This window comes from Symphalangus syndactylus, chromosome 19 (genome assembly GCF_028878055.3).
Source record: "Symphalangus syndactylus isolate Jambi chromosome 19, NHGRI_mSymSyn1-v2.1_pri, whole genome shotgun sequence".
In the NCBI taxonomy this organism is placed as follows: domain Eukaryota; kingdom Metazoa; phylum Chordata; class Mammalia; order Primates; family Hylobatidae; genus Symphalangus; species Symphalangus syndactylus.
Genome location: NC_072434.2, coordinates 20,766,574 through 20,790,042, shown reverse-complemented (window position 1 = coordinate 20,790,042; position 23,469 = coordinate 20,766,574). Strand labels below are relative to the sequence as shown.

General features: G+C 50.4%; 1 protein-coding gene across 7 annotated transcripts in view; it reads left to right on the top strand.

Annotated features, from left to right (window-relative positions):
* The window catches only part of LGR6 (leucine rich repeat containing G protein-coupled receptor 6), a 126,774-nt gene that overhangs the window by 38,944 nt on the left and 64,361 nt on the right, over window positions 1–23,469 (top strand). For 2 of the 7 annotated variants that reach the window (XM_055234538.1, XM_055234540.1), the window contains exon 4: window positions 2,854–2,925. In XM_055234538.1, coding sequence (XP_055090513.1) covers window positions 2,854–2,925 — 72 coding nt within the window. Of the gene's footprint in view, window positions 1–2,853; window positions 2,926–5,766; window positions 6,060–6,180; window positions 6,243–7,989; window positions 8,107–23,469 lie in introns of those variants that run through there. The other 5 variants (XM_055234541.1, XM_055234542.2, XM_063613259.1 and 2 more) reach the window with 5 other exon arrangements.

The window sequence follows — 23,469 nt, the reverse complement described above, 5'->3', positions numbered from 1 at the left end:
AAAAGGACTTTCTGATAATCAGACTGTCTGGCATACGATGAGTTGTCTCGGGGAGACAATGAGTTCCCTGACACTAGAAGGAAAATTAAGTGCCCTGAGATGTTAGTGTCTGTATTGGGAGGAGGTACAATTCAGAAACCTTAAAGATCTTTCTAGATCTCTCTCTGGGATTTGACAAAGGAAAGGATGGAGGAATCTTAGGAGGTGATGTGGGTAGAGATGCACTGAGGGGCCCTTTGGAGCTCGGGACTCACCTGTGCAGTGACCAGATGTAGCCTTCAGGGCCCCTGGAGGGGTGGGGCCTGTGAATAGGCATGAGCAGCCTGCGACCCCCTGTTTTCTCAGCCATCATTTCTCTTGTATCCTTGCTCCAAGCACCCTCAGCCTTCTGCATGAGAATCAAGGCAGGCCCCTAAGATGGGAAGCGAAGGCCCACCCTTTAGATGAAAGAAGTCCAGATGGCTGGGAGGGTAGAAACACTAAGCAGGGCAGAGGGCAGGAAATGTCCTGGATGGAATGTTACCACTGAGTGAGGCTTTATGCACCTTCTGGCAGCCTCTTCCTTTGAAAGATGAAGGAATCAAGGTCCAGAGAAAGGAGAGGAAGTGACTTACTCAAGTCATCCAGTAAGTGGTAATACTGAAACCAGATACTAATAATGATAATTGATAGTATCAGTGAATGTGCTATTGAACTTGTCCTCTGTGTGAGACACTGCCATTGAGGGCTTTACAGGGGTGATTTTATTTGATCCACACCATCAGTGCATGAGGTCAGTATCATCCCCAACTTACAGATGAGAAAAGAGAAAACTAAGGCCCATGGTGCTTAAGTAGCTTGCACAGTACCACACAGCTGGAAAGCAACAGAGCTAGGATGTGGATCAGGGCTGTCTGACTTCAGAGTCTGCACCTGTGACAACTATACTGTAAGGAAGGCCAAGAGACACAGCTTTAAATTCCAACCCTGAAGCAAAACTCTGTAACTGGAAAGGCCCCTCTGGCATTGGGTGGAGCCTGGATTGAAGGGGCCACTGGAGGCCAACAGACCTTCAGGAACACGGAGTTTGCATGGAAAGGGGCTGAGCCCTGCAGCTGCTCACAGCTGTGGGCTCTGCCCCTTCTTGCAGCCAGGCCCTTCCCCTGTGTGGCCCTTGCCCCTTCCCCACCCCTTGGGGTGGCAAGGAGGAACCCAATCCCAGGGGTCCCCAAAGTCTGTCTTTGTTCTTTGTTCTCCTTTCTGTAGCCTTGCCTCTATGAAGGGCTCCTCCTATCTCCACCCATTCCCACAGTGAGCTCAGCATTCTTTTGTTCTTGTGATGCTGAGGTTGGGTTCATATTTGAGATTTTCACATACCTGTAAGAGGAGTTCAAGAGAGATGACATGTGACTCTGACCAGGACGTCACATAGGAGGCATGGAAAACGACTCAGGCTCATCATCTTACTGCTCAGCATTTTCTGGCCGTTGCTGCATCCCACCACTATGATAGATGCTGTGGTGTAATGGTTAAGTGTCTAGACTCTGGACCCAAACCCTCTAGGTTCAAAGCCTAGCTCTGTCAATTAGCAGTTGTGTGCACCCTCAGCATGAGGATGATAATAATTCCTATCTGTTGGAGTTGTAACAAGGGTAAGTTTGAATTAATACAAGTTCTAAGACCAGGACCTGGCACATTAGCCATTCCTATTATTAAACTAAAGGACCAGAAATTGGGCTACTCTTCCTGAGGCATGGAATTACCTGAATGATTGTGCGCCAAGGCTTCCCCCTCTGAAAGATGGATGGATACACCATAAAGGGGTAGTTGAGTCTCCTAGGGTAGGGCTCACTCACTGTGCCCAGGGCAGTCAGTAACTTCCTCCCTTCCTGCTTCCCCAGCTCTTCCATGAACTCCCTGTGTGCTCTCCTTCTCATTTCTGGATCTAAAGGCCTGGAGGGTTTTCCTCCCATGTCTTTACCCAGTTCCTCCTCTTGTTCAGGGCTCTGTGCCTCAGGGGACTCCCTGCACTTTCGAGTGCTATCTTCAAAACTTTCTAAGACCCCTCTGATGCCTGGGGTTGGCTAGAGTCAGCAGTGCCACCTGCAGTGACACCCCAGGCCCTATTTCTCCCCTTGTACATGCTCTCTGACCCTCTACCCTATACATGGGGTTCCCAGGTGCCCTGAGGAGCTCCAGGACTCCTGCCTATGGAGTCGTCGTGGAGTCTTGGGGCTTGGGTCCTGGTCCCCAGAGGACAGCTAGTGAGCAGATCGTTTTCATTGGCTGGCATAGCACTTCTTTGAGGGATTAGGTGAGATTGGGCCATGAGAATAGTGCAGATACACTCATCTGGGGTACTTCGAATTGTTCCTATAGACAAAGGCTGAAAAAAATGTATTTGCCTGGGGCCCTGACACCCTAAGGGCAGCCTTACCCTCATCTGCATCCTCCCCTCCCACAAAGAAGCCTTTAGCTTTTCAGATGAATAGACATGGAAACTGACAACCTACATTTTCCCACATCCTTCCTGACCAAACTTTAACAAAATCCCAAGTACTCTGCCTTCAGAATGTCTTCTCTCCTTCCTCTCCATGGTCTTCTTCACCCCTGCCTCCTCCTAGGGTCCCTTCTGAGATGCTCTCCCTGAATACTGGGCCTCCTTGCCCCATGTACAACCCCCCAGGGACCTCAGCAGCCTCTGAATCTGCACTAACAAAGCAGGGGAGCTGGACCAGACTCTCTCTGGGGCTCTGAGGCTGGGGTGAGAAGGAGGGGTCTGGCTTGGGGCTGGGGGTTCAAGGGAGGAGTCTGCACCCTCCAGCCAGCTCTGCATGCCATGTAGGTCCTTAAAGCCCTTTCTCTTTTCCCTAGGATGCTGCAGAACAATCAACTGGGAGGAATCCCCGCAGAGGCGCTGTGGGAGCTGCCGAGCCTGCAGTCGCTGTGAGTCATTAGAAGGCCGGTCTGGGAGTCACCAGCTTCCTGGGGCCTGAGTCACAGCCCAGGGCCCCCTGCCTCAGCTTTCCTTTCCCTCTGCAGGCGCCCCTTCTCCCAGTCCACGTTCCAGACAGCATGCCGCTCCTGGCTTTGGTTTCTCCGGGGTTTTCTGTTGTCATCAGTGTGTGGATGTGTACACTCCTATGCGTATTTCAGGAAAAGAGGGCTCCCATGCCCCACTGGGGGACTGTGGGAATGGGACCTCCCTAGGTGAGGCCACCAGGCCAGCGGTCCTGGGGCGACTGGCTTTCTGCCATTGGAGCCTGGGGTTAGGGGTGGAGACTGCCGCCCAAAAGAAGCATCAGGAAGGGGCTGTCTCTTCTACCTAGCCTGCTCTCGCCCCTGGGCTCTGTTGTGGGTGGGAAGGAGGCTAGGCTCAGATACTCATTTTCTTTACTTGGGGGTGGGACTGCCCTCAGGGATTCACAGGCCACCCATAACAGATCCCTCCCTCCAAGGAGCCCTGTAGTTCCCTTCTTGTCCAGCAGGGGCATCGTGGAAGCCAGACCCAGCCTGAGGGTGGAAGCGGGAGCAGGTGCTCCAGGGTGATGTAACCCAGCCCAGTGGGAGCCGCTGGGCTTCATCCACATAGTGCACAGCCCAAGGCCTGGAACACAGTAGGTGCCTCATACATGCTTGATGAACCTAACTTAATTATCAGGTACAACTTCATCCGATGGGAGAATGAACAGATATTTTGGGAGAAGTCAAAGTTGGGGGGTAAGATTGGGGCACAGCAGTTAGCTAGTGAGGGAAACTGAGTCATAGTGGGCATGCAGTGTGTCCGGACAAAGGCCTCTCATATTCTCAACCTTTGGCGCTGTTCAGTCTGTGGATGTGGAAGTCAGACTTCTGACTTCTCCTTGGGTGGAAGGAGAAATGAGGTGGGAAAAGGTGACTTTCCTTCCCATGACTGATATTTAGGCCCCACTCCACCTTACACAGAGCGCCAGCTGTGGGGGTCCTGGCTAGCAGCTGTGCCACACCCACCCATGGTGAGGGCTTTCCTCTCCTACTCCTTCCCTGGGTGCCCTCTACCCTCCTGCCTCTGTGTCTGGTCCCTGGCACTCCTCAGCTGCTCGATCGATCGGCCCCAGTGGCAGAACCTGCCTCCCCGCACTCTCTCAACTTCTGCCCCCCCTTCCCAGTGAGTGCTGGGCGTCTGGCCCCAGCCCTCTCCTCTCCCTCCATCCAGCCTCACCCCTGGACGAGGCGAGGCAACCCAGTGTGCCCCTAGAGGCCAAGGTCAGGAGACCAGAGGCTAGGCAAGCCTGTGCTTGCTCCTCACCCGCAGGGGCAGACTAAACATTTGCCTAGGGCACCAGCGTAGCAGGAACAGCCAAAAACAAGGGAGGAGGAGTGAGAAGAATTTGACATTTCATCCACAGCCTCAAAGAGGACTTCATAGGGGAAAAAAAATTAGACTTTCACTGGACTCCTTCACACTTTTAAGGCTGTTAAGTTTACTTTTTTAAAAAAAATCGTGAATCACATATTCTGAGTTCTTGGGGCTTCTTGCTTTCGGACTAGGCATGGAGCTTTTCGGCAATGCAGACAATTTTCCCTACACTTTCTGGGAAGTGGGCAGCCCTTGTGGCTGGGAGAACCAGACCATTAGCTTCCACTTTCAGGCCCATTATTCTCCTTTGCCTGGGTATAACAGGGCAGGAGACAGAGGTCAAGTCCCCCACTCCCCCAGTTATAAGGCAGATGAGTAGATTTTGCTTTTTGCAATCCCCCAAGAAGAGCACTGGCCTGTGTGACAGAAAATGTGGCTTCAAGTCCTGGCTCTGTGTCATTTACCCTCTCTGCACCTCAGTTTCTCTATCTTCAAGGTGGGGATAATTATCTTCCCTGCCTCACAGGGTGTTGGGAAGATCAAATATATAGTCAATGTGAGGGGGATTTGCAAAAAAAAAAAAAAAAAAAAAAAAAGACTTCACACAGCTATAATGTATGATGATGTTATTGTGAGATTGTTCATCTAACCAGTCACTGATCCTCCGCCTTTTTTTTTTTTTTTTTTTTTTTGAGAAAGGGTCTGGCTCTGTCACCCAGGCTGGAGTGCAGTGGCCTGATCTCAACTCACTGCAACCTCCACCTCCTAGGCTCAAGCCACCCTCCCACCTTAGCCTCCTGAGTAGCTGGGACTACAGGCGTGCACTACCACGCCCAACTAATTTTTGTATTTTTTTGTAGAGATGGGGTTTTGGTTTTGCCATGTTGTCCAGGCTGGTCTCAAACTCCTGTGCCCAAGCAATCCACCTACCTTGGTCTCCCCTCCCACAGTTCTGGGATTACAGGAGTAAGGCACTGTGCCCAGCCTGATCCTTTTTTTTTTTTTTTTTTTTTTTTTTTAAGACAGAGTTTCGCTCTGTCGCCCAGGCTGGAGTGCAGTGGTGCGATCTCAGCTCACTGCAACCTCCGCCTCCTGGGTTCAAGAGATTCTCCTGCCTCAGCCTCCCAAGTAGCTGGGACTACAGGCGTGGGCCACCACGCCCGGCTAATTTTTGTATTTTTAGTAGAGCCAGGGTTTCACCATATTGGCCAGGCTGGTCTTGAACTCCTGACCTCGTGATTCGCCTGCGTCGGCCTCCCAAAGTGCCAGGATTACAGGCGTGAGCCACGGCGCCCAGCTCCATTTTTTTTTTTTTTAAACAAAATTTTTTGAGGTGGCAGAACCAGAGTTGAGCCTTGAAAGACTAGTATGAATCAGGTGAAGAGGCAGGGAATGACGTTTCGGACAGACGGAACAGCACACGCTGCAAAGGCACAAAGTTAAGAAGGAACCTGAAAGGTTCTTGTATGGGTTGGATTCCCGAGAGCTCCCCAACAGCTAACACGTGGCAGTGTGTTTTAACAAGAGCCTGGATGCTGGCGGACTGAGGCGTAAAATGGCGTCAGCCCCAAAAATGGCGTCAGCCGGAAGTGAGGACGGGGCAGGGGTTTTATTGTCTCCTGTAAACAGGGGGCGTCTCAGTCTGACGTAACGGCTACGTGGTACCCGGATGGCCTCTTTCTCGATCTGAAGATCGACACCAGGGGGTAGGTGTCTTCCTGGTAGGCGTCTTCCAAACAGGGTAGGTGTCTTCTGGCCGGCTCTTTTCCTGCTTCTGCTATTTTGCTGCCGCATGCTGCTGGCGCAAATAGCCCTGCGCCTGGCGACTGGGCCTGAGAAGGGAGGAGTTACTCATCCCTTCAAGCTTTCAGGCGCCGGGGAGAATCTTTCAGAACCAAGTAAATTCTGAAGAATTTGGAAGGAAGTGAGTTTGGCTGGCTGAACTTGTGTGTGTGTGTGTGTGTGTGTGTGTGTGTGTGTTGGGGGACTGGTGGGAAGGGCAGTAGTGGGGAAAGATCTGGAGTTAGAAGTGGTCATACCTGAAAAGTAGGCAGGACCTTACTAAGGATTTGGACTTTATTCTTAAGACAGCGGGGAGCCATGGGAGGGCTTTTAGCAGGAAAGCAAGGTGATAGGGTTTGTGTCTTTGAAAAGTTACTTTGGCAGCAGTTATAGGGGGCAGTCTGAAGGTGGGGAAGTCACTGAAGAGGCTCCTAAACCAAGGCAGCATGTTAGTGGCCAAAGGAAAGACAGACAGGGGCATTGGTGAAAGGAGAAGCAGACAAACTAGAAATATCTAGAAGTCATGCCAGTGAGACTCTGGAGTCGGATTGTTTGTGTTCACCTCTCAGCTTCTTCACTTAACTCACTTACTGTCTTTAAGACCCTGGGCAGACTACTTACCCCCTGCGTTTCCATTTCTTCATCAGTAAAATAGAAGCGATAATAGTATCTATGTATCTCAACAGCATAGAATGAAATGATTTAATGTACATAAAAGAATTAGAACAGCACCTTTTGTTGCTACTTCTACAATATCATTAGTAGTAGTAATGCTGACTGGATGTGGGAGCTGAGGGAGAGGAGAAGTTCAGCCGACACCCAGTTCTTGGGCTTTGACATCAGGGTGTACCATCAGCAAGAGTCTGGCACGTGGTAAGAGCTTATTAAGAACATGCAGGCTGGGCGCAGTGGCTCACGCCTGTAATCCCAGCCGTTTGGGAGGCTGAGGCAGGTGGATCACCTGAGCTCAGGAGTTCAAGACCAGCCTGGCAAACATGGCAAAACCCCGTCTCTACTAAAAATTCAAAAAATTAGCCGGGCGTGGTGGTGGGTGCCTGTAATCCCAGCTACTTGAGAGGCTGAGGCACGAAAATTGCTTGAACCTGGGAGGCAGAGGTTGCAGTGAGCTGAGATTGCGCCACTGTACTCCAGTCTGGGCAACAGAGCAAGACTCCGTCTCAGAAAAAAAAAAAAAAAAAAAAGATATGAAAGAACGAATGAACCACACAAGGTGAGTGCTCTGGAGAGAATGCAGGGAAAGGGGATGTGCTGAGGCCCCTCTGGGACATGTTGAGTTTGTGGTGCCTGCAGGCAGGATGACCAAGTATCCTAGAGAACCTGGAAAGTTGGTCAGTTGACCTGCAGGACATCAGTGTGTGTGTGTGTTGGTGGGAAGAGGGGAGGTCGGTAATCCAGCTCAAGGATTCTGTATGTAGGAGTTATGTACTAAGTGTTTGGAAATTGGGAGATTCAGGGAGAGACCGCCTCAGGCCCCACAGTAAGGTGCTGCTCTGTCTTATTCAGGTCCTTCCGTCTTAGCGACAGTAAAAGCAGGCCCAGGTGGCTAGGCTGAAAGGAGACAGTGGGAAAAAATGACAATTTTTTGGACTTCCCTGTGTGCCAGCAGGGACCCATCATTCCATACCTCTGACCTTCCTCCAAGGGACTATTGTGCCCCCAGACCAATGCCCAAGGCCAGGCTAAAGCTCCCCTAAAGCTACATGAGATGTTCTACGTATATTGTCTGATTTATTCCTCACAGAAACCCCTCTCTAATAATCGCTGTCTCTGTTATCAGATGAAGAAATAGAGGCAGACAAGTTCAGGGCCTCTTCCAAGGTCAGAGCTGGTGAGTGGGCATGGCAGGCCTACACCCAGTTGTTGGACTCCAAAGGCTACAAGGGAAGCTGCCTTTTGATGGTTGTCATTGGGTGACCCTCCCTGCTTCCCAAGACGTACCAGCAAATGGAAATGTCTTTCCTGTTGGAAATCAACGGATCAGGGAAGTATGTAGAGGATGCACCCCTTGCCCCTGCCCCTCCTGGGGTGATGTGTTCCCAGAGCAGACCAAGCGCACTTAGGGACCTGAGCAAACTCTTGTGGACATTCCTGGAGCCTCAGGGAAGGTTCAGTTTTGTGGTCCACTTTCTACCAGCTAGAACCAGATGGGGGCACAGTAAGAGGTAGGTTTGTGTGAGTGAGGAGTGGGGCTAGGGCTAGGGAACAGGGGCCAGCCAGGCATTCTAGGCCCAGAGACCCAGCTGAATGTGGTGCACAAACTGTTTGGCTTGACACCTGGGCAGGCAGCACCCAGCTCCACAACACCCTCCTCCTTGGATACACTTGCTTCCTCCCTGACCAGTGTGGGAGGGGGGAGAATGGCCATGCCAGACATGTCATGCCAGGCTTGAGCCAAGGCCAAGAGAAACCACGGGAAGCCAGCAGAGCCTGGGGGAAAACAGAAACTGGGTGGGGGTGAGGCAGGGCAAGGGGGAGACAGCATGGCAAAGCAGAAGAAGTGGGGGCTGCACTGGTCTGGGTCCTGGGGAGCTCCGGCGGGCTGGTCCCAGAAGAGTTGGAAAAGCACAGTGGCAAGACTAAAGGGGAGAAAACAGCCAAACAGCCCAAACCTGGATACTCTGGGGGGGGAAATGCATAATGCGAAGGACAGCCACATGAAACTAGCAAACATTGTCTAGAGCCGGGGAAATGAATCAAGAGCAGTATCAGATTCCAAACTGAAACCCAAGGCAGAACTACCGCAACCCTCTCAGCCCAAGCCAGCCAATCCAAAACAAATTGGTTGCCTGCTGAGAGGAAAAAGGTGGAGAAGCCAGGGTGGACAGATGATGTACTGGTATGCTCTGGGCTGGGGAAGGCAGCTGGGCTCAGGTGACGTGGGAAGGAGGAGTGGCTCCCTCTTAGCACATTTCAATATGCTAAGCACATTCATATATCTCATTTAACCCCCAAAGCCCTGTAAAATAGTGTCTGTTATTCTCATTTTATAGATGAGGCAACTAAAACCCAGAGGGGTTAAGCAACTTGCCTGAGGTCACACGGCTAGGATGTTACAGAGCTGGGACTTTAGCTCCAACTCCAAAGTACCAGGTTCTTAACCCGTATCCTTTAGTACATCCCCTAAAGCTATAATCTTTAGGATCCAGAGACTTGGGTTCAAGTCCTAGCTCTATCACTAGCTACGAGGCCATGGCAAGTCACTTCCTCTCTCTGAGCCCAAGGTTCTCTGTCTCTAAAATGAGAGGGTCCAGTGGGATGATTGGCAGACAGGTGTCCCAAGTGAATGTCATGCATAAAGGTACAGGAACTTCCTAATGGGGTTACTGGCTCTGCTCTTGAATTGTTTATGCTTACTGGGTGCTTGCTCTCTCTGGGTCTCAGTTTCCCTCACTGTGCAATGGAAAGTATCTTTTTTGAACCCTTCCAGTCTCCTGGGAATGCTGTGAGTTGAGATGAGGAGGAAAGACCTGAGCTGCTCCAGGAGAAAATGGCTGAACCATTTTGTCCAGCGTTGGAGGTCTTAGGAGGGATTGGCAGTGTTCCCAGGGAGAACCAAAAGCAAGGGACCTCTGGGCAGGGCCCCCTCATCTCATGCCTCTGATGGCCCTCGAAAGGACTATTGTACCCCCAGACTAATGCCCAAGGGCAGGTGAACAACAATAACCAACACTTAGATGGCACTTTCCATGTGCAAGTCATTGCACTTATTCTCTCACTTCACCCTCACAGTACTCCTCTGGGATGGCTACTGCTAGATGTCTTGTAATCCCCATTTTTATAGATGAGCAAACTGAGGCACAGAGCCATACAGTGACTTATAGCAGAGCCTGGGTCAGAAGTCAGGCAGTCTGGCCCAGAGTCCACGCATTTAACCATGGTGCTGGGCTGCCTCTCAAGAGCAATTCTGAGGGGGCTGAATGAGATGACAAGCCTTGGGAAGTGGCCCATCAGTGGGGCTCGGGAACCATGGTATTTCCAGGGCACCTGCTCCCAGAGCTGACCTTGGGTTGTGAGCTCTGCTGGGGTGTGCCTGAGGCTCTTGGATTGCCCTGTTTCTGTCATTACCCTAGGTATTCTAGAGTTAAAAGGAGCCTGGGTTGAGGGGATGGTTCTGGCTGCCTGGGGAGGTAGGGGATGTGAACACTGTGGTATCAGCATTGAGCCCTGGAGACCCTTGGCCTTGATCAGCACCCCCAAAGAGTCCACAAGAGAGCACCTGAGGCTGGTCATGCCTAATAACCATCTTCTTATGAAGAGCATTAAGACATTTCTAGGAGCTTTTCACCAGAAATGGCTCTTCTATCTTCCCTTGTGAGGAGTAGCAATGCAATTGTAGCCCCATTTTACAGACAGACCTGCAGGGGAGGTGTAGAGCAGGAGGTGACTTGCCTGCGATTCTCCAGTGGGTTAGAGATGAAGCCGGGATGGAGCTGAGGAGGATCTTGTGGTGACAGGAGAAGGGCCCAACCATGACTGACCGTACCACTCACACAGCCTCCTGGAAGCAAATCTTCAAGAGGGCCCAAGTGGGAGGCCTGGGTGATTCCAAGAGAAGGAGCCAGTTGTGTATGAAATTGGGGATTTTTCTCAAGGAGGAACTTTCTTGGGTCTCCTGAGCACTGAGGAAAGGAGGAAGACATCATGGGGTTGGTGGTGGGGGTGGGTGGCGACAAGGAAATTGTCCTTGGTTGAAGGACTAAAGATGAGAATAAGAAACAAAGTCTTTTTTGTTTGTTTGTTTTTGTTGTTGTTTGTTTTGAGAGGGAGTCTCACTCTGTCACCCAGGCTGGAGTGCAGTGGTGCAATCTCGGCTCACTGCAACCTTCCACCTGCTGGGTTCAAGCAATTCTCCTGCCTCAGCCTCCCAAGTAGCTGGGACTACAGGTGTGTTCCACCATGCCCAGCTAATTTTTTGTATTTTTAGTAGAGATGGGGTTTCACCATGGTGGCCAGGCTGGTCTCGAACTCCTGACCTCGTAATTTGCCTGCCTTGGCCTCCCAAAGTGCTGGGATTACGGGCTTGAGCCACCACGCCCAGCCTAGTCACCTGTGTCTTAACAAGCCCTCCAGGTGATTCTGACACACACTGAAAATTAAGGACCACTGTTACAGAAGAAAAGGATGTATTGGTATGCTAGGGCTGCCTTAACAAAACATCAAAAACTGGGCGGCTTAAAACAATGAGTGAAATGCATTCACTCATAGTTCTGAGGCCAGAAGTTCTAAACCAAGGTGTCAGCAGGGCTGCAGTACCTCTGAGGGTGCTAGGGGTGAGTGCTTCTTTGCCTCTTCCAGCTTCCGGCAGCTGCTGGTGTTCCTTGTGGCTGCATCACTCCAGTCTCTGCCTTCTGCCTTCACGTGGCTTTCTCCTCTTTCTTTGTGTCTCTCTGTGGTCTCTGATAAGGATACTTATCATTGGATTTAGGGCTCACCTGGATCATCCTGACCATCTCACCCCAAGATCCTTAATACATTTGCAAAGGCCCCTTTTCTAAATAAGGTCCCATTTACAGGTTCTGGGAGTTGTATATCTTCTGGGGCCTCCATTTCACCCACTACAAGGGGAGGAGGGAAAGTGGGCCTGGACCCTGTGAGAGAGCACTTGGGGGTAAGAAGCTGAGGCTAGAGTCAGGAAAAAGAAAACAGGAGGGTTAGAGTGGGCAGTAGTCGTGAGCCGGCTGTGCCCACCATGGGGGCATCTGGCCAAGTGAGGCCCAGAGCTGGTTGGAGAAGGGAGCAACAGGGGCAACAAGGCCAGAGGTCTGGGGTGCTCTCAGCTAAGGCCTTGTCCTGAAGATGCCGTCTGCTGTGGAAAAGCCGCCCCCCCCTCCCCACAATCTGCCTGCAAGCTGTGCAGGTGATCTAGTGAACCATGTTGGCACCACCCATCCTGCCTGCCAGCCAGAGGGCCCTAAGGCTCAGCTGTGCTGTAGAGCCCAGCGGAGGGGTCCCCAGGGATGCACGAGGTGGCAGATGGCCTCCCTGGCATGGCTATTTTGGGCTCCATGATTATATGCTACTTTATTTGGATCTTCCCAAGGTTCCGGGAGTTGATTACCACATGCGTTTGGGGCAGAGGCTTCTCTGAGGTGGGTGGGTGGGTGGGCAGCCCCCTGTAGCCCACAAGGGTCTGAACATGGGTAATTTCGCTCCTGAGAGATGCTAGGAGAGTGTTCGTGGTGGGCTGGGCCAGGGGATCAGGGGTGATTCTTTCAGCCGTAAATGCCGGTCTGGGACAGAGTTGGCCCAAGTCAGGCCACCCAGGAGCAGTGCGGGGACACCTCAGCTCAGACTTGTGGGGCTCCTCACCCTTCCTGCTAGCCTTCTCTGGCTATGGTGCTAGGGCCTTCTTGGGCCAGAATGTTCTCCTCTGAGTGGACCACTCCTGCCCTCTGCGCCCCACAGAGCTCAAGCAGGCCAAGGCCTGAGAGGCCTGAGGCAAGAGTACCCCGGGTGTTGCAAACTGATAGCTCAGATTTGGTGTAGGTGCAATTAAGCCCCCAGTCGGGGCCAGGAGGTGGGTGATCCCTCCCCCATGGGGAGAGGACAGAGGCAGGCTTTCTCCTCAGTTCTCCTTCCTCTTGTATTATTGCCCCTTCCTGAGCAGCTGATGCCAGTGCAGAGCCCTGGCCTGAGTTCTGGGTCTGTCAGGAAGGAAGAGGAGACCGAACCATTGGTGTGTCTCTGTCCATCCATCCATGCATCCATTCATCCATCCATCCATCCATCCATCCATTCATCCATCCCTCCCTCCCTTCATCTATCCATTCATCCATCCCCCCTCCCTCCTTCCCTCTGTCCCTCCATCCATCCATCCATTCATCCCTCCCTCCCTTCATCTATCCATTCATCCATCCCCCATCCCTCCCTCCCTCTCTCTGTCCCTCTCTCCATCCATATATCCATTCCTCCATTCCCATCCCTCCATCCATCCATCCATTCATCCATCCCCCATCCCTCCCTCCCTCTCTCCCTCCATCCCCCATCCCTCCATCCATCCCTCCCTCCCTCCCTTCATCTATCCATTCATCCATCCCCTATCCCTCCATCCATCCATCCCCCCATCCATCTGTCCATCTGTTTGTTTTTGTAAACTTGGACGAGTGCTTGAAATGCCTAACACAAGAGATACTGAGATAAATAATAAAACAAGGGCCCTGCCTTTTCAGCAGCTCTTGGTCTGATGTAGGAATATTAGATACACCAAGACCCCATCTTCATCCTTCCCTTCCCATACATTCTCCCATTCTGTGCACTTAAACTTCTGTGACGGAAAAGTCAGTGCAAGCAAACATGATGTAAAATGTGTATATAAAAGCTAAAGGAGAGTTGACTAAAATGATGAAAACCGGGTGAAGCCCAGTGTGTGTAATAAATATTATATTGGTAGTTAATGTTTGGTGAGTGCTTGCTATGTTACCAGGCTCTAGGCTAATCCTTGGCAGACTACCTCATTCCTTGCAACAAGCCCCTAAAGGAGGTCCTGTGATCCTTTTTTTACAGATGAGGAAATGAAGATGTAGGGAATTGATCATTTGGTAAAATGGTTCATCTGAATACAAAGCTTATGCATGCCCTTAGCCATGACTTTAGACTATGCAGAAGGGCAGCTGTGAGGGACCCTTGAGATCTAGTTCCCAAGGCTGTCTACCTCACAGCACTAGGGAAGCTATAAAGTGCAGATCCCCAGGCCCCTTCTCAGACTTAGTGAACTGGAATCTTCAGGGCTGGGGCCCAAGAATCTGGATTTTAAAAAAATCTTCCCAGGTGATTCTGATGCAGAGCTAGGTTTGGGAGCCACTGCTCCGATCTTTGCCACTCAAAGTGAGCTTCATTGGCCAGCAGCATCGGCATCAGTTGCGAGTATAAGTGCAGAACCTCAGACCTGCTCATGCAGATTCTGCATTTTAACAGGACCCATCCCTCCACCCCCCAGGGGATTAGTATGCAATTCAAAATTGGGAATCACTGTTCTTTTGTTCAGGAGCTTCTGGGACATTCTGCACCCTCTCCCAACCTCAGCTGAGATGGACAGCAATTATTATCAGCTGTCCATAGGTCTGTCCCGTAGGCCCTAAGGACTTTCTGCAGAAAGTCTCCAACCCTTAGAACCCCTTTTTTATACCCCCGCAGTCACTTGCACACGTGGGATGTAAATGTAAAGTTTAGACTGGTTTGGTTGTGGACCCACTTGGAGGCAGTGAAAGGTTCTGGATGACCTTTTGGGCGATGCAGTTGGACAGATAAAGGTTAGACTTTGGGAAGAACTTCCTAGCTGTCTATACCACACAAAGGGGAAAAGGCTAGAGTATCTTTTTGGGAAGGTACATTAGAGTCACACTGTCCTCACCTGGCCCGGGGGCGGGAGAAAGTGTATGACGATCTCGCTCTGATCCCTTCATGACATTTTCTGGGAGTATCCTTAGAGAATCCCAGAGAGGTGAGAGAAGGCTCAGGCTGCAGCCAGGAAGAGTGGAGCCAGCACCTGTGGCCTGCAGCAGCCTTCCACTGGCCACACCCCTGGAGCCTTTGCCTGCCCCCTCCTCCTCCCCAGCACCTCAGCCATCCTGATGAGAGAAGAAGGGTCGGGGGCTGGGAAAGTGTGATCTTTTTCGAGAGTGTGTGAGTAATTTTCCATCTGTTTATGAGCTGTTGGAGCCCAGGTGGCTGCCAGCCACTTGCTGGAGGGTGGAAATCCACACAGCAACCGGAAAAGGCGGCAAGCACACCAGGCTCCTGCCCTGGCCACCGGCAGAGGCTGCGTGGGTGGAGGCTGCCCTCCTGAGACCACAGGACCTTAGAATACTGGGGCTGGAAAGCGTCATGGAGGTCACTAAGTCCAGCTGACTCTTTTACAGGTGAGGAAACCAAGCAGTTGAGAGAGGAAGTGACTTCCCAGTGTCTTCCAGTGAATCAGTGGCGGCGCTGCAGCTAGCTGGAACCCAGACCAGGCCTGCAGATGCTTTTTTGGCTCTGGAAGGGCATGATCTATTTATGAGCCTCTGTGACCACTGCAACCAGATGGCTCTAAGATCAGTTGTTCTGGAATGTGACCCCATCCGGGGGACTCTCGCCAAAGTCGCTTCCCTCCCCTCACCACCCTAACACCTGTTTTAAGACTTGGAGCCAGCTCCTTCCTTTGCCCTCCCTTAAACGACTCTAGCAAGGCCTGGTCTGGAGGGCTCTGAGGGTCCTGGGAGGGGTCTGGACTATGGAGAGGGTGGAGCGAGGCCCATGGTGTTTGATGGGATGTGCTGCTGTGGGGTGGCAGTCACTGAAAGGTTGCAGTGCCTTCAGGGCCCTGGCAGCCCACAGAGAGGACATCATTGCTGTCCCCTCCCAAAGCAATCTCTTCCCCAAGGAAAAAGGGCAAGTCCAGCTCTCTCTGCCCTCCCCATGTTTCCTAGAAGAATTCCACTTTTTCTCTGGAAGGTGTCCCACCTTTATTGCCTGGTGAGTGGGGAGTGCAGCACTTTTCTGGGGTTGGAGGCCACAGAGGACCATCAGCACAGGTGACCCTGGCCCCATCCCTATCCTGGGAGCCAAGGCACCACAGTTGGGAAAAAGGAGAGAAGGCAGGAGTTGGAATGGAGGGAAAGAGGAAAGAAACTTTCTTTGAGCATCTCCTGCGTGACAGATACCAGGCGCCTTCCTCAGGCTGATCTCCATTCAGCAGCAGGGCCACCAGTACCACTCACCAAGGCTCCACTGCAGCCGACTCCTGACTTCGCTCTCTCCTCCCCTTCACAGTCCACACCAGTGGTGTCCATCAGTTCTTCATCTACAGGCGAAGCATTCTTACCCTTCTGATAAGGTGCTTTCCAGCCCTTATCTTATTTGATTGCATAGCAGCATGTGATAATATTGCCCACTCTCTCCTTGAAGTCCTTTCTTCCTGTGCCTTCTGTAAGGAGACCCCCTTCTCCTAGATCTCTCCTCTCTAGTCACTCCTCGATTCTCCTTGCAAGCTCCTCTTCCCCTGCACATCCTATAAATGGCAGAATTCTTTGGGGGTTCTGCCCTATCTGTGCCTCAGTTTCTCCCTGGGAGGTTTCTCATCTGCCCATGGACTCAGTAACTACCTGTGTACTGATGGTTCTCAAGTCTTAGCTTTAGCTTAAGTTGGTACAATGAACGGCCTATTGGAATCTCCACTTGCATGACTCATGGGGCTTCAAACTGAACATTTCTGAAAGTAAACCCATCATCTCCTATGCATATTCCTTCTCCACATCCTCTGTTTCAAGAAATAACATCATTTAGTTCCCTAATTCGGAGACTTGGTTGGCATCCTTAACTCTTTCACCACTGCATCCAATCAACCAAGTCCCAGTGACTGTACATCCTGTTCGCTCTGGAGTAGGTCCTCTCCTCCTTACTTCCTGGTGGCCACCGTTGTCTGCCCGCCATCATCCCTTGCCTGGGCTGCTGTAACAGCCTCCTTACAGGCCCCCAGCTTTTACTGTGAACTTACCCCAGTCTTTTCCCCACATTGCGGCCAGATGGATCTTAAGACACAAATGTGATCATGTCACTCCCCTGCTTAAAATTCTCAATTGGCTCCCAGTTATCCCGAAGACAAAGCCCAAACTCCTTGGCTAACGTACAAGGCAACCCACGACCTGGCTCCTGCCCATCTCTCACCACTTCCCCTCCCACTCTATGCTGTAGCCAGACTGAGTAACTTGCAGTTCTCTTGGGCGTGCAGCCTGTGCTCCTGTGCTTTGCTGTTCCCTCTGCCTGGAATACTTGCTCCTAGTTCTTCTTCTCACCATGCTAATTCATCCTTCCCACCTCCTACTCATCTTTTAGGTCTTAGCTTGAATGTCTCCTCCTGAAGGAGGCCTTTTCTGATTCATTCAGCTGCATCTGTGCTGCACTCCCAGAACAGCCTGCAATCCTACTGTTATTCTCTTATTTCATCCTGTTTCCCTCTATAGTCTGAGTTCCACAGGGTTGGAGACTGAGTGTCCTTTTTTATTTTTTAATTTATTTTTTATTTTTATTATTTATTATTATTATTATTTTTGAGACAGAGTCTCACTCTGTCACTGAGGCTGGAGTGCAGTGGTGCAATCTTGGCTCACTGCAACCTCCGCTTTCAAGGTTCAAGCGATTCTCCTGCCTCAGCCTCCTGAGTTGCTGAGATTACAGGGGCCCGCCACCACACCCAGCTAATTTTTGTATTTTTAGTAGAGATGGGGTTTCACCATGTTGGCCAGGCTAGTCTCAAACTCCTGACTCAGGTGATCTGCCCACCTCAGCCTCCCACTGTGCTGGGATTACAGAAGTGAGCCACTACACCCAGACTGGATGTCCTTTTTTAAAATTCAGGATTCCGCATTGCCAGTACAATATGTGGCACATAGTAGGCACTGAGTGATCTTTGCTTATAATTGTACATTTTAATGAATGGGGAAAGAGGACCAGAGAGGTTAAGTAATTTGCTCAGTAACACACAATCTGTAAGATCTGGAGCTTGAATTTAAACTCAGGTATGTCTGATTCCTGCGTCCATGCTTTTTCTGCCGTAACTCCCTGGTTCCCCCTTCCTCTACATTCTTCCTCAGAACACCTAAGAAGTTCTGAGGAAGAACGGACCTGGGGGAGAAGGGCCCTGCCTGCTCTCTGCTGTCGTGTTTCGGGGAGGTGGCATAGCAGACAGAGCTGAGAGGGGAGTAAAAGCAGGAAAGCCACCCAAGGGGTTTAAAACGAGACTATCACGGATGACGGCCTGATACACGCAATGCTGTTGGCTTCCAGTTGCAAGCACTGGCTCTCTGTGCTGTGAATTCACAGAGAGAAGGTGTATGAGGAGGCTGCAGGCCTCCACTGTCTGATAGTGTGTTGTCAGAGCCTGCACACTCATATATGGATCACCCTAAATAAAACAGGAATGAGAAAACAAACTTGTTGTTTTACAAAAGCCATACAGTGTCTTCTGCAGCCAACAATAACATAATTTAGAATTACCTGCTATATGAGGATGATCTATGTCCCTGCAGCCCCTGAGCCTTCGTAGGGAATGGAGAGGCAGGAGCTACAGGTACAGCATTGAAGACTACATAGTGGCACTCACCATTTCCAGAGCTCCAGGTTGGAGTGTGGGGGGCAGGAGAGAGAAGAAGAGGAAGCCTCAGATCCCTCCCAGCCGGGAAGCCCGGAGGCTCTATTCCCCAGGCAAGACTCCCCCAGCCATTTCCCCTTTCCTTCCTGCTGTCAGCTGCAGCTGACAGGAATGAGGCTGCTGGGCTCCTTGGGGAGCCACTAGGCCTTTGGGGCCAATGCAGCTGCCTCTGCCCCCAGCCCCAGGCCAGCATCCTCCCCTGGCCCCCATTAGCCTGCATCTCAGCTGCACATCTGCTAACTGGGGGCCTGAAGGGCCTTAGAGTAAAACCCCCCTCAGAACATCTGGAGTGTGGGGGGCTGGAGGGGAGCCCACCTGGAAGGGAGAGGAGATGGGAAAGTGGAGAGGGAAAGGGGAAAGAGAGAGAAGAGGAGGGAGAAGGAGGACTGATGAGGGAGGGGCCGGACTGGTGTGTGTCAGACTGAGGGGATGAGGGGGAGATTGGAGGCAAACAAATAGTCCCTGGATTCTTAGTTCTGCCTTTTGTTGAGGTGAAATGGGTTGGAGGAGGTGTGGTGAAGGGGGTACCCAGGGCTCCTCCAAGTCATCAAATGACACCACTTATGTCATCTCACTCCTCTGATCAGAAACCGCCCACAGACCGCTGACCAGCTGGGGCAAATCTTCCCTTAAATTATACCTGTTTTCACCTTCGTGTCCCTATACCCTGCTCTCTACTCCAGGAAAGCCACTTCCCTTTCTTCCCCCTACCTCCCCAAACCTGTCCTTCTACCTCCATGCCTTGGCTTAAGCTGTTTCTCAGACTAGGAAGTCTTTCCTTTTCCTTTCTGCCAAGCCTTGACTGTACTGCCTGCATCAATACAGCTCTCTCCTCCTCCAGGAAGCCCCCCTAGAATAATTCCATCTGACTCTGGGCCTGCTGGGGAACACATGGGGTACACTAAATACCAGAGCCAGGCATCCTCACTCTTTATAACTATTTCTTGTCTCTTAGCCTTGGCTTTCCCATCTGTAAAGTGGGTGCAGGCCCTGGCCTCCTGTACATGAAAGGTACCATGGGTGGTTAGCGGCAGAATTGCTCTGTAATTCAGCCAGCACCAGCTGAGCCAAATGCCCTGCTGGATCAGAGTGTGCCAGCAACTACCTGCTGCCAGAGGCATGGAGAAGAACCTGACAAGAATTCAGGTTGTGGAAAGGAACAGGGCACTGACAATACATAGCCTTTAGGTACTGCCTAGAGATCTGGTTTCGGACTTGTGGGATTGGGACACCAAATGGTAGCCTTTTGGCAGGTGTGAAAAGTTTGGAAAGGGCTCCATGACCAGCCCAAGGCAGATGGGTATGCTTCCTGTCTCCTTTCTCTCCCTGACAAGTGTCCTGAATCTGACTGTGTCCAGACTGCTTCAAGACTTGAAAGCCAGAGGGAAGAAGGAGAGTAAGCCTTAGGGAGCATTTGCTAGGTGGCAAGCATTGTGTCAGGCACATGCATGGGCACTCTCACCACGCTCCATAGTCGAGGGCTTCAGCACACTCAGCAGGAAGACATCCTGACACACTCGAGTCGTGGCGCAGTCTGGGGACTCCAGACTGTGGCAGCCCGAATAATCTGTCTCCTTTTAGCTGGAAGGGTGATGTTTGATTTTAGGGTCTCTGAAAATAGTGCTGCTTTTCTGTGAAAACCAGCTCTGCCATTTTCTAGATAAAGGATCATAACCAAATTGTCTGAACATTCTGAGCCTCAGTTTTGTGATCTATAAACTGGGAATAACAAAGTGGTTGTTTTGAAGACTTACGAGATGACGTATAGGAAGACTCAGCACAATGCCAGGTACATCCTGAGTGCATGATAACTGATGGTCCTAATACTTTTTTTTTTTTTTTAAGATGGAGTCTTGCTCTATTGCCTAGGCTGGAGTCCAGTGGCGCGATCTTGGCTCACTGCAGTCTCCACCTCCCGGGTTCAAGCGACTCTCCTGCCTCAGCCTCCCGAGTAGCTGGGATCACAGGTGCCCACCACCACGCCTGGCTAACTTTTTGTATTTTTAGTAGAAGCGGGGTTTCACCATGTTGGTCAGGCTGGTCTCGAACTCATGACCTCATGATCCGCCCGCCTCGGCCTCCCGAAGTGCTGGGACTACAGGCGTGAGCCACCGCGCCTGGCCAAGATGGTCCTACTATTCTTTTTTTTTTTTTTTTGAGAACAAGTCTCACTCTGGTGCCCAGGCTGGAGTGCAGTGGCCCAATCTTAGCTCACTGAAACCTCCGCCTCCTGGGTTCAAGCGATTCTCCTGCCTCAGCCTCCCGAGTAGCTGGGACTACAGGCATATGCCACCACGCCCGGCTAATTTTTTGTATTTTTAGTAGAAACAGGGTTTCACCGTGTTAGCCAGGATGGTCTCCATCTCCTGGCCTAGTGATCCACCTGCCTCGGCCTCCCAAAGTGCTGGGATTACAGGCATGAGCCACTGCACCCAGCTTACTATTCTTATTAGACTAATCCCCAGAACTGGCTCCTACCACATCATCATTTTCTACCAGGAAGGGAGCCTAAGGCAGGATGCTTTGTGCAGCTCAGAGAAACTCTGGCTGTGAGGAGCTGCAGTAGGATAGACTGGAGGGGTTCCTCACCTCTGGTCAGGCTTTGCTGCAAAACTAGATTATCCAGGAAGGGAAAGATACTTCCTCCACCCCGACCTCAGGAATGGTCCCTCTGGTGGTGAGTTGCCCCTGCTGTGAGTGAATGTGGGTCATTCCTTCCATTATGTTTGCATTCTGCGGATCCATGTTGTACACTTCCCCAGGCCAGGCGCTGATGTGCCTGCCTTCAGTGAGTTTGTTACCAAATAAGGGCTGTGAGACATGTTCACAAATAGTACATGCTAGAATAAATATAGCTGGTGCATATGCAAAGTCCAGAATGCTGTGGGAAGGGGAGGAGCAAGTATTTGCTGGGTGCATGTGCCAGCACTATGCCAGTTTTGAAGGTAGAATAGGAGTTGAACTGGTGGACGCTGAATGAGGTGGCTCATGCCTGTAATAGTACTTTAGGAGGCTGAGGCGGGAGGATCTCTTGAACTCAGGAGTTGAAGATCAGCCTGGGCTGTAACATAGTAAGACTCTGTTTCTACAAAAAGAAAAAAAAAATGGAAAAAGAAGAGTTGAAAAGACAGTTTTTGCTTGCAGGGAAAAGCCTGAGTGAAGTGCGAAGGCAGCGAATTGGGGGCGCGGGGATGGGGTGTGACATTGATTTAGAGAATGGCAGCTTGGTTTGGTGCAGGCACAGCTTCCTGTGCTTGTGGCACTGTCTGCCTGCCCGCTTGAAGGAAGACCTGTGTGTAGGAGATAAGTCTGCAGAGAGGGCCGTGGCTTTTGATGACCAGCTAAGGACTGCCTCACAGGCAAGGGAGGTTCACCACAGGGTTCTCATGGAGACAGATGTGTGTCCCAGAAAAGCACTTCGACCTAGCTGTCCATAGTGGACTCCAGAGCTTCTGCCATGGGCCACGAGTGAGGCCAGTTAGGAGATCACTTCAGGAGGGGTCCTGGACCACAGCAATGGCCTTGGGGTCAGGAGGAGGGGACGTGGCCTTGAGATTCCATTACCAGGACCTGGTGACTGATTGTATAGGAAATCCAGGCAAAGGTGGGACACAGAGCAGGTGAAATGAAGCAAATAAATCCCTTTCCACTGCCTGCTGCTTGTCTCTCCCTCCCCAGCGCCCTTCCCCGCTCAGGCTGCAGAGTCCGTGGAGCACTCCCTTGCCGGCCCCCCTTAGCTCAGCTCTCCAACAGCCTGGGAGTTAATTATACACTGACGTACTTTGTTTTTAAAAACATGTTTATTTTTGCTCTGACTCATTGTAGAAAATTTAGAAAATACAAAAAATAAGAAGAAAATAAAAATCACCCACAATTCTACCACCCAGACACAATGCTTGTTCACATTTCTGTGTATTTCTCTATGAGCACACATACTCTTACAAACACACATGCTTGCTTTATAATACATTAAATCTTTACATATTATGTCAGCGTCTGGTTTATTGTCTCTTTAAAATTGTGCAAATACGTCACTAGTGTAAGACTTTTAGCTTTAAATATTTAAAAATTGAGATATAATTTACACAGCATAAAGTTCTCTCTTTGAAAGTATGCAATTCAGTGATTATTAGCATATTTACCAAGTTGTGCAACTATCACCAATAAGTCTAGAACGTTTTTTGTCACCCAAGAAAGAAAATCCTTACTCATTAGCCGTCACTCCCCATCTCATCTTCCCCCAGCCGCTGACAACCAGTAATCTGCTGTCTCTTTGGATTTGCCTGTTCTGGACATTTTATATAAATGGAATAATACAATATATAGCTTTTAATGTCTGGCTTTTTTTACTTAGCATAATGTTTTCAAGGTTCATCCATGTGTATATTTATCCATGTAACAGCACTTTATTCTTTTTATTTTTATTTTTATTTTTATTCTTTTGAGATCGAGTCTCGCTCAGCCACCCAGGCTGGAGTGCAGTGGTGCGATCTTGGCTCACTGCAACAACTGTCTCCCGGGTTCAAGCGATTCTCCTGTATCAGCCTCCCGAGTAGCTGGGATTACAGGTGCATGCCACCATGCCTGGCTAATTTTTGTATTTTAGTAGAGATGGGGTTTCACCATGTTGGCCAGACTGGTCTTGAACTCCTGACCTCAGATGATCTGCCCACCTCGGCCTCCCAAAGTACCAGGATTACAGGCGTGAGCCACCGCGCCTGACCACTTTATTCCTTTTTATAGCTGAATTATATTCCTTGGTATAGATATACCACATTTTATTTTACCTCTTTATCAGTTGATGGATACTTGGGCTGTTTCCACGTTCTGGTTATTATGAATAATGCTGCTAAAAACATTTGTGTACAAGTTTTTATGTACACATATGTTGTCAGTTATCCTGGATATATAACTAGAAATGGAATTGCTGGGTCATATAGAAACTCTAGGTAAAACTTTCTGAAACACTGTCAAACTCTTTTCCAAAGTGACCGCACCATTTTATACTTCTGCCAGTATTATACGGGCATTTCAATTTCTCCGCATCCTTGCCAACACTTGTTATGTCTTTTTGATTATAGCCATCCTGGTGGATGTGAAGTGGTATCTCGTTGTGGTTCTGATTTGCATTTCCCTGATGATTAATGATGTTAAGGATCGTTTTATCTACTTATTGGCCATTTGTATATCTTCTTTGGAGAAATGTCTATTTAGATCCTTT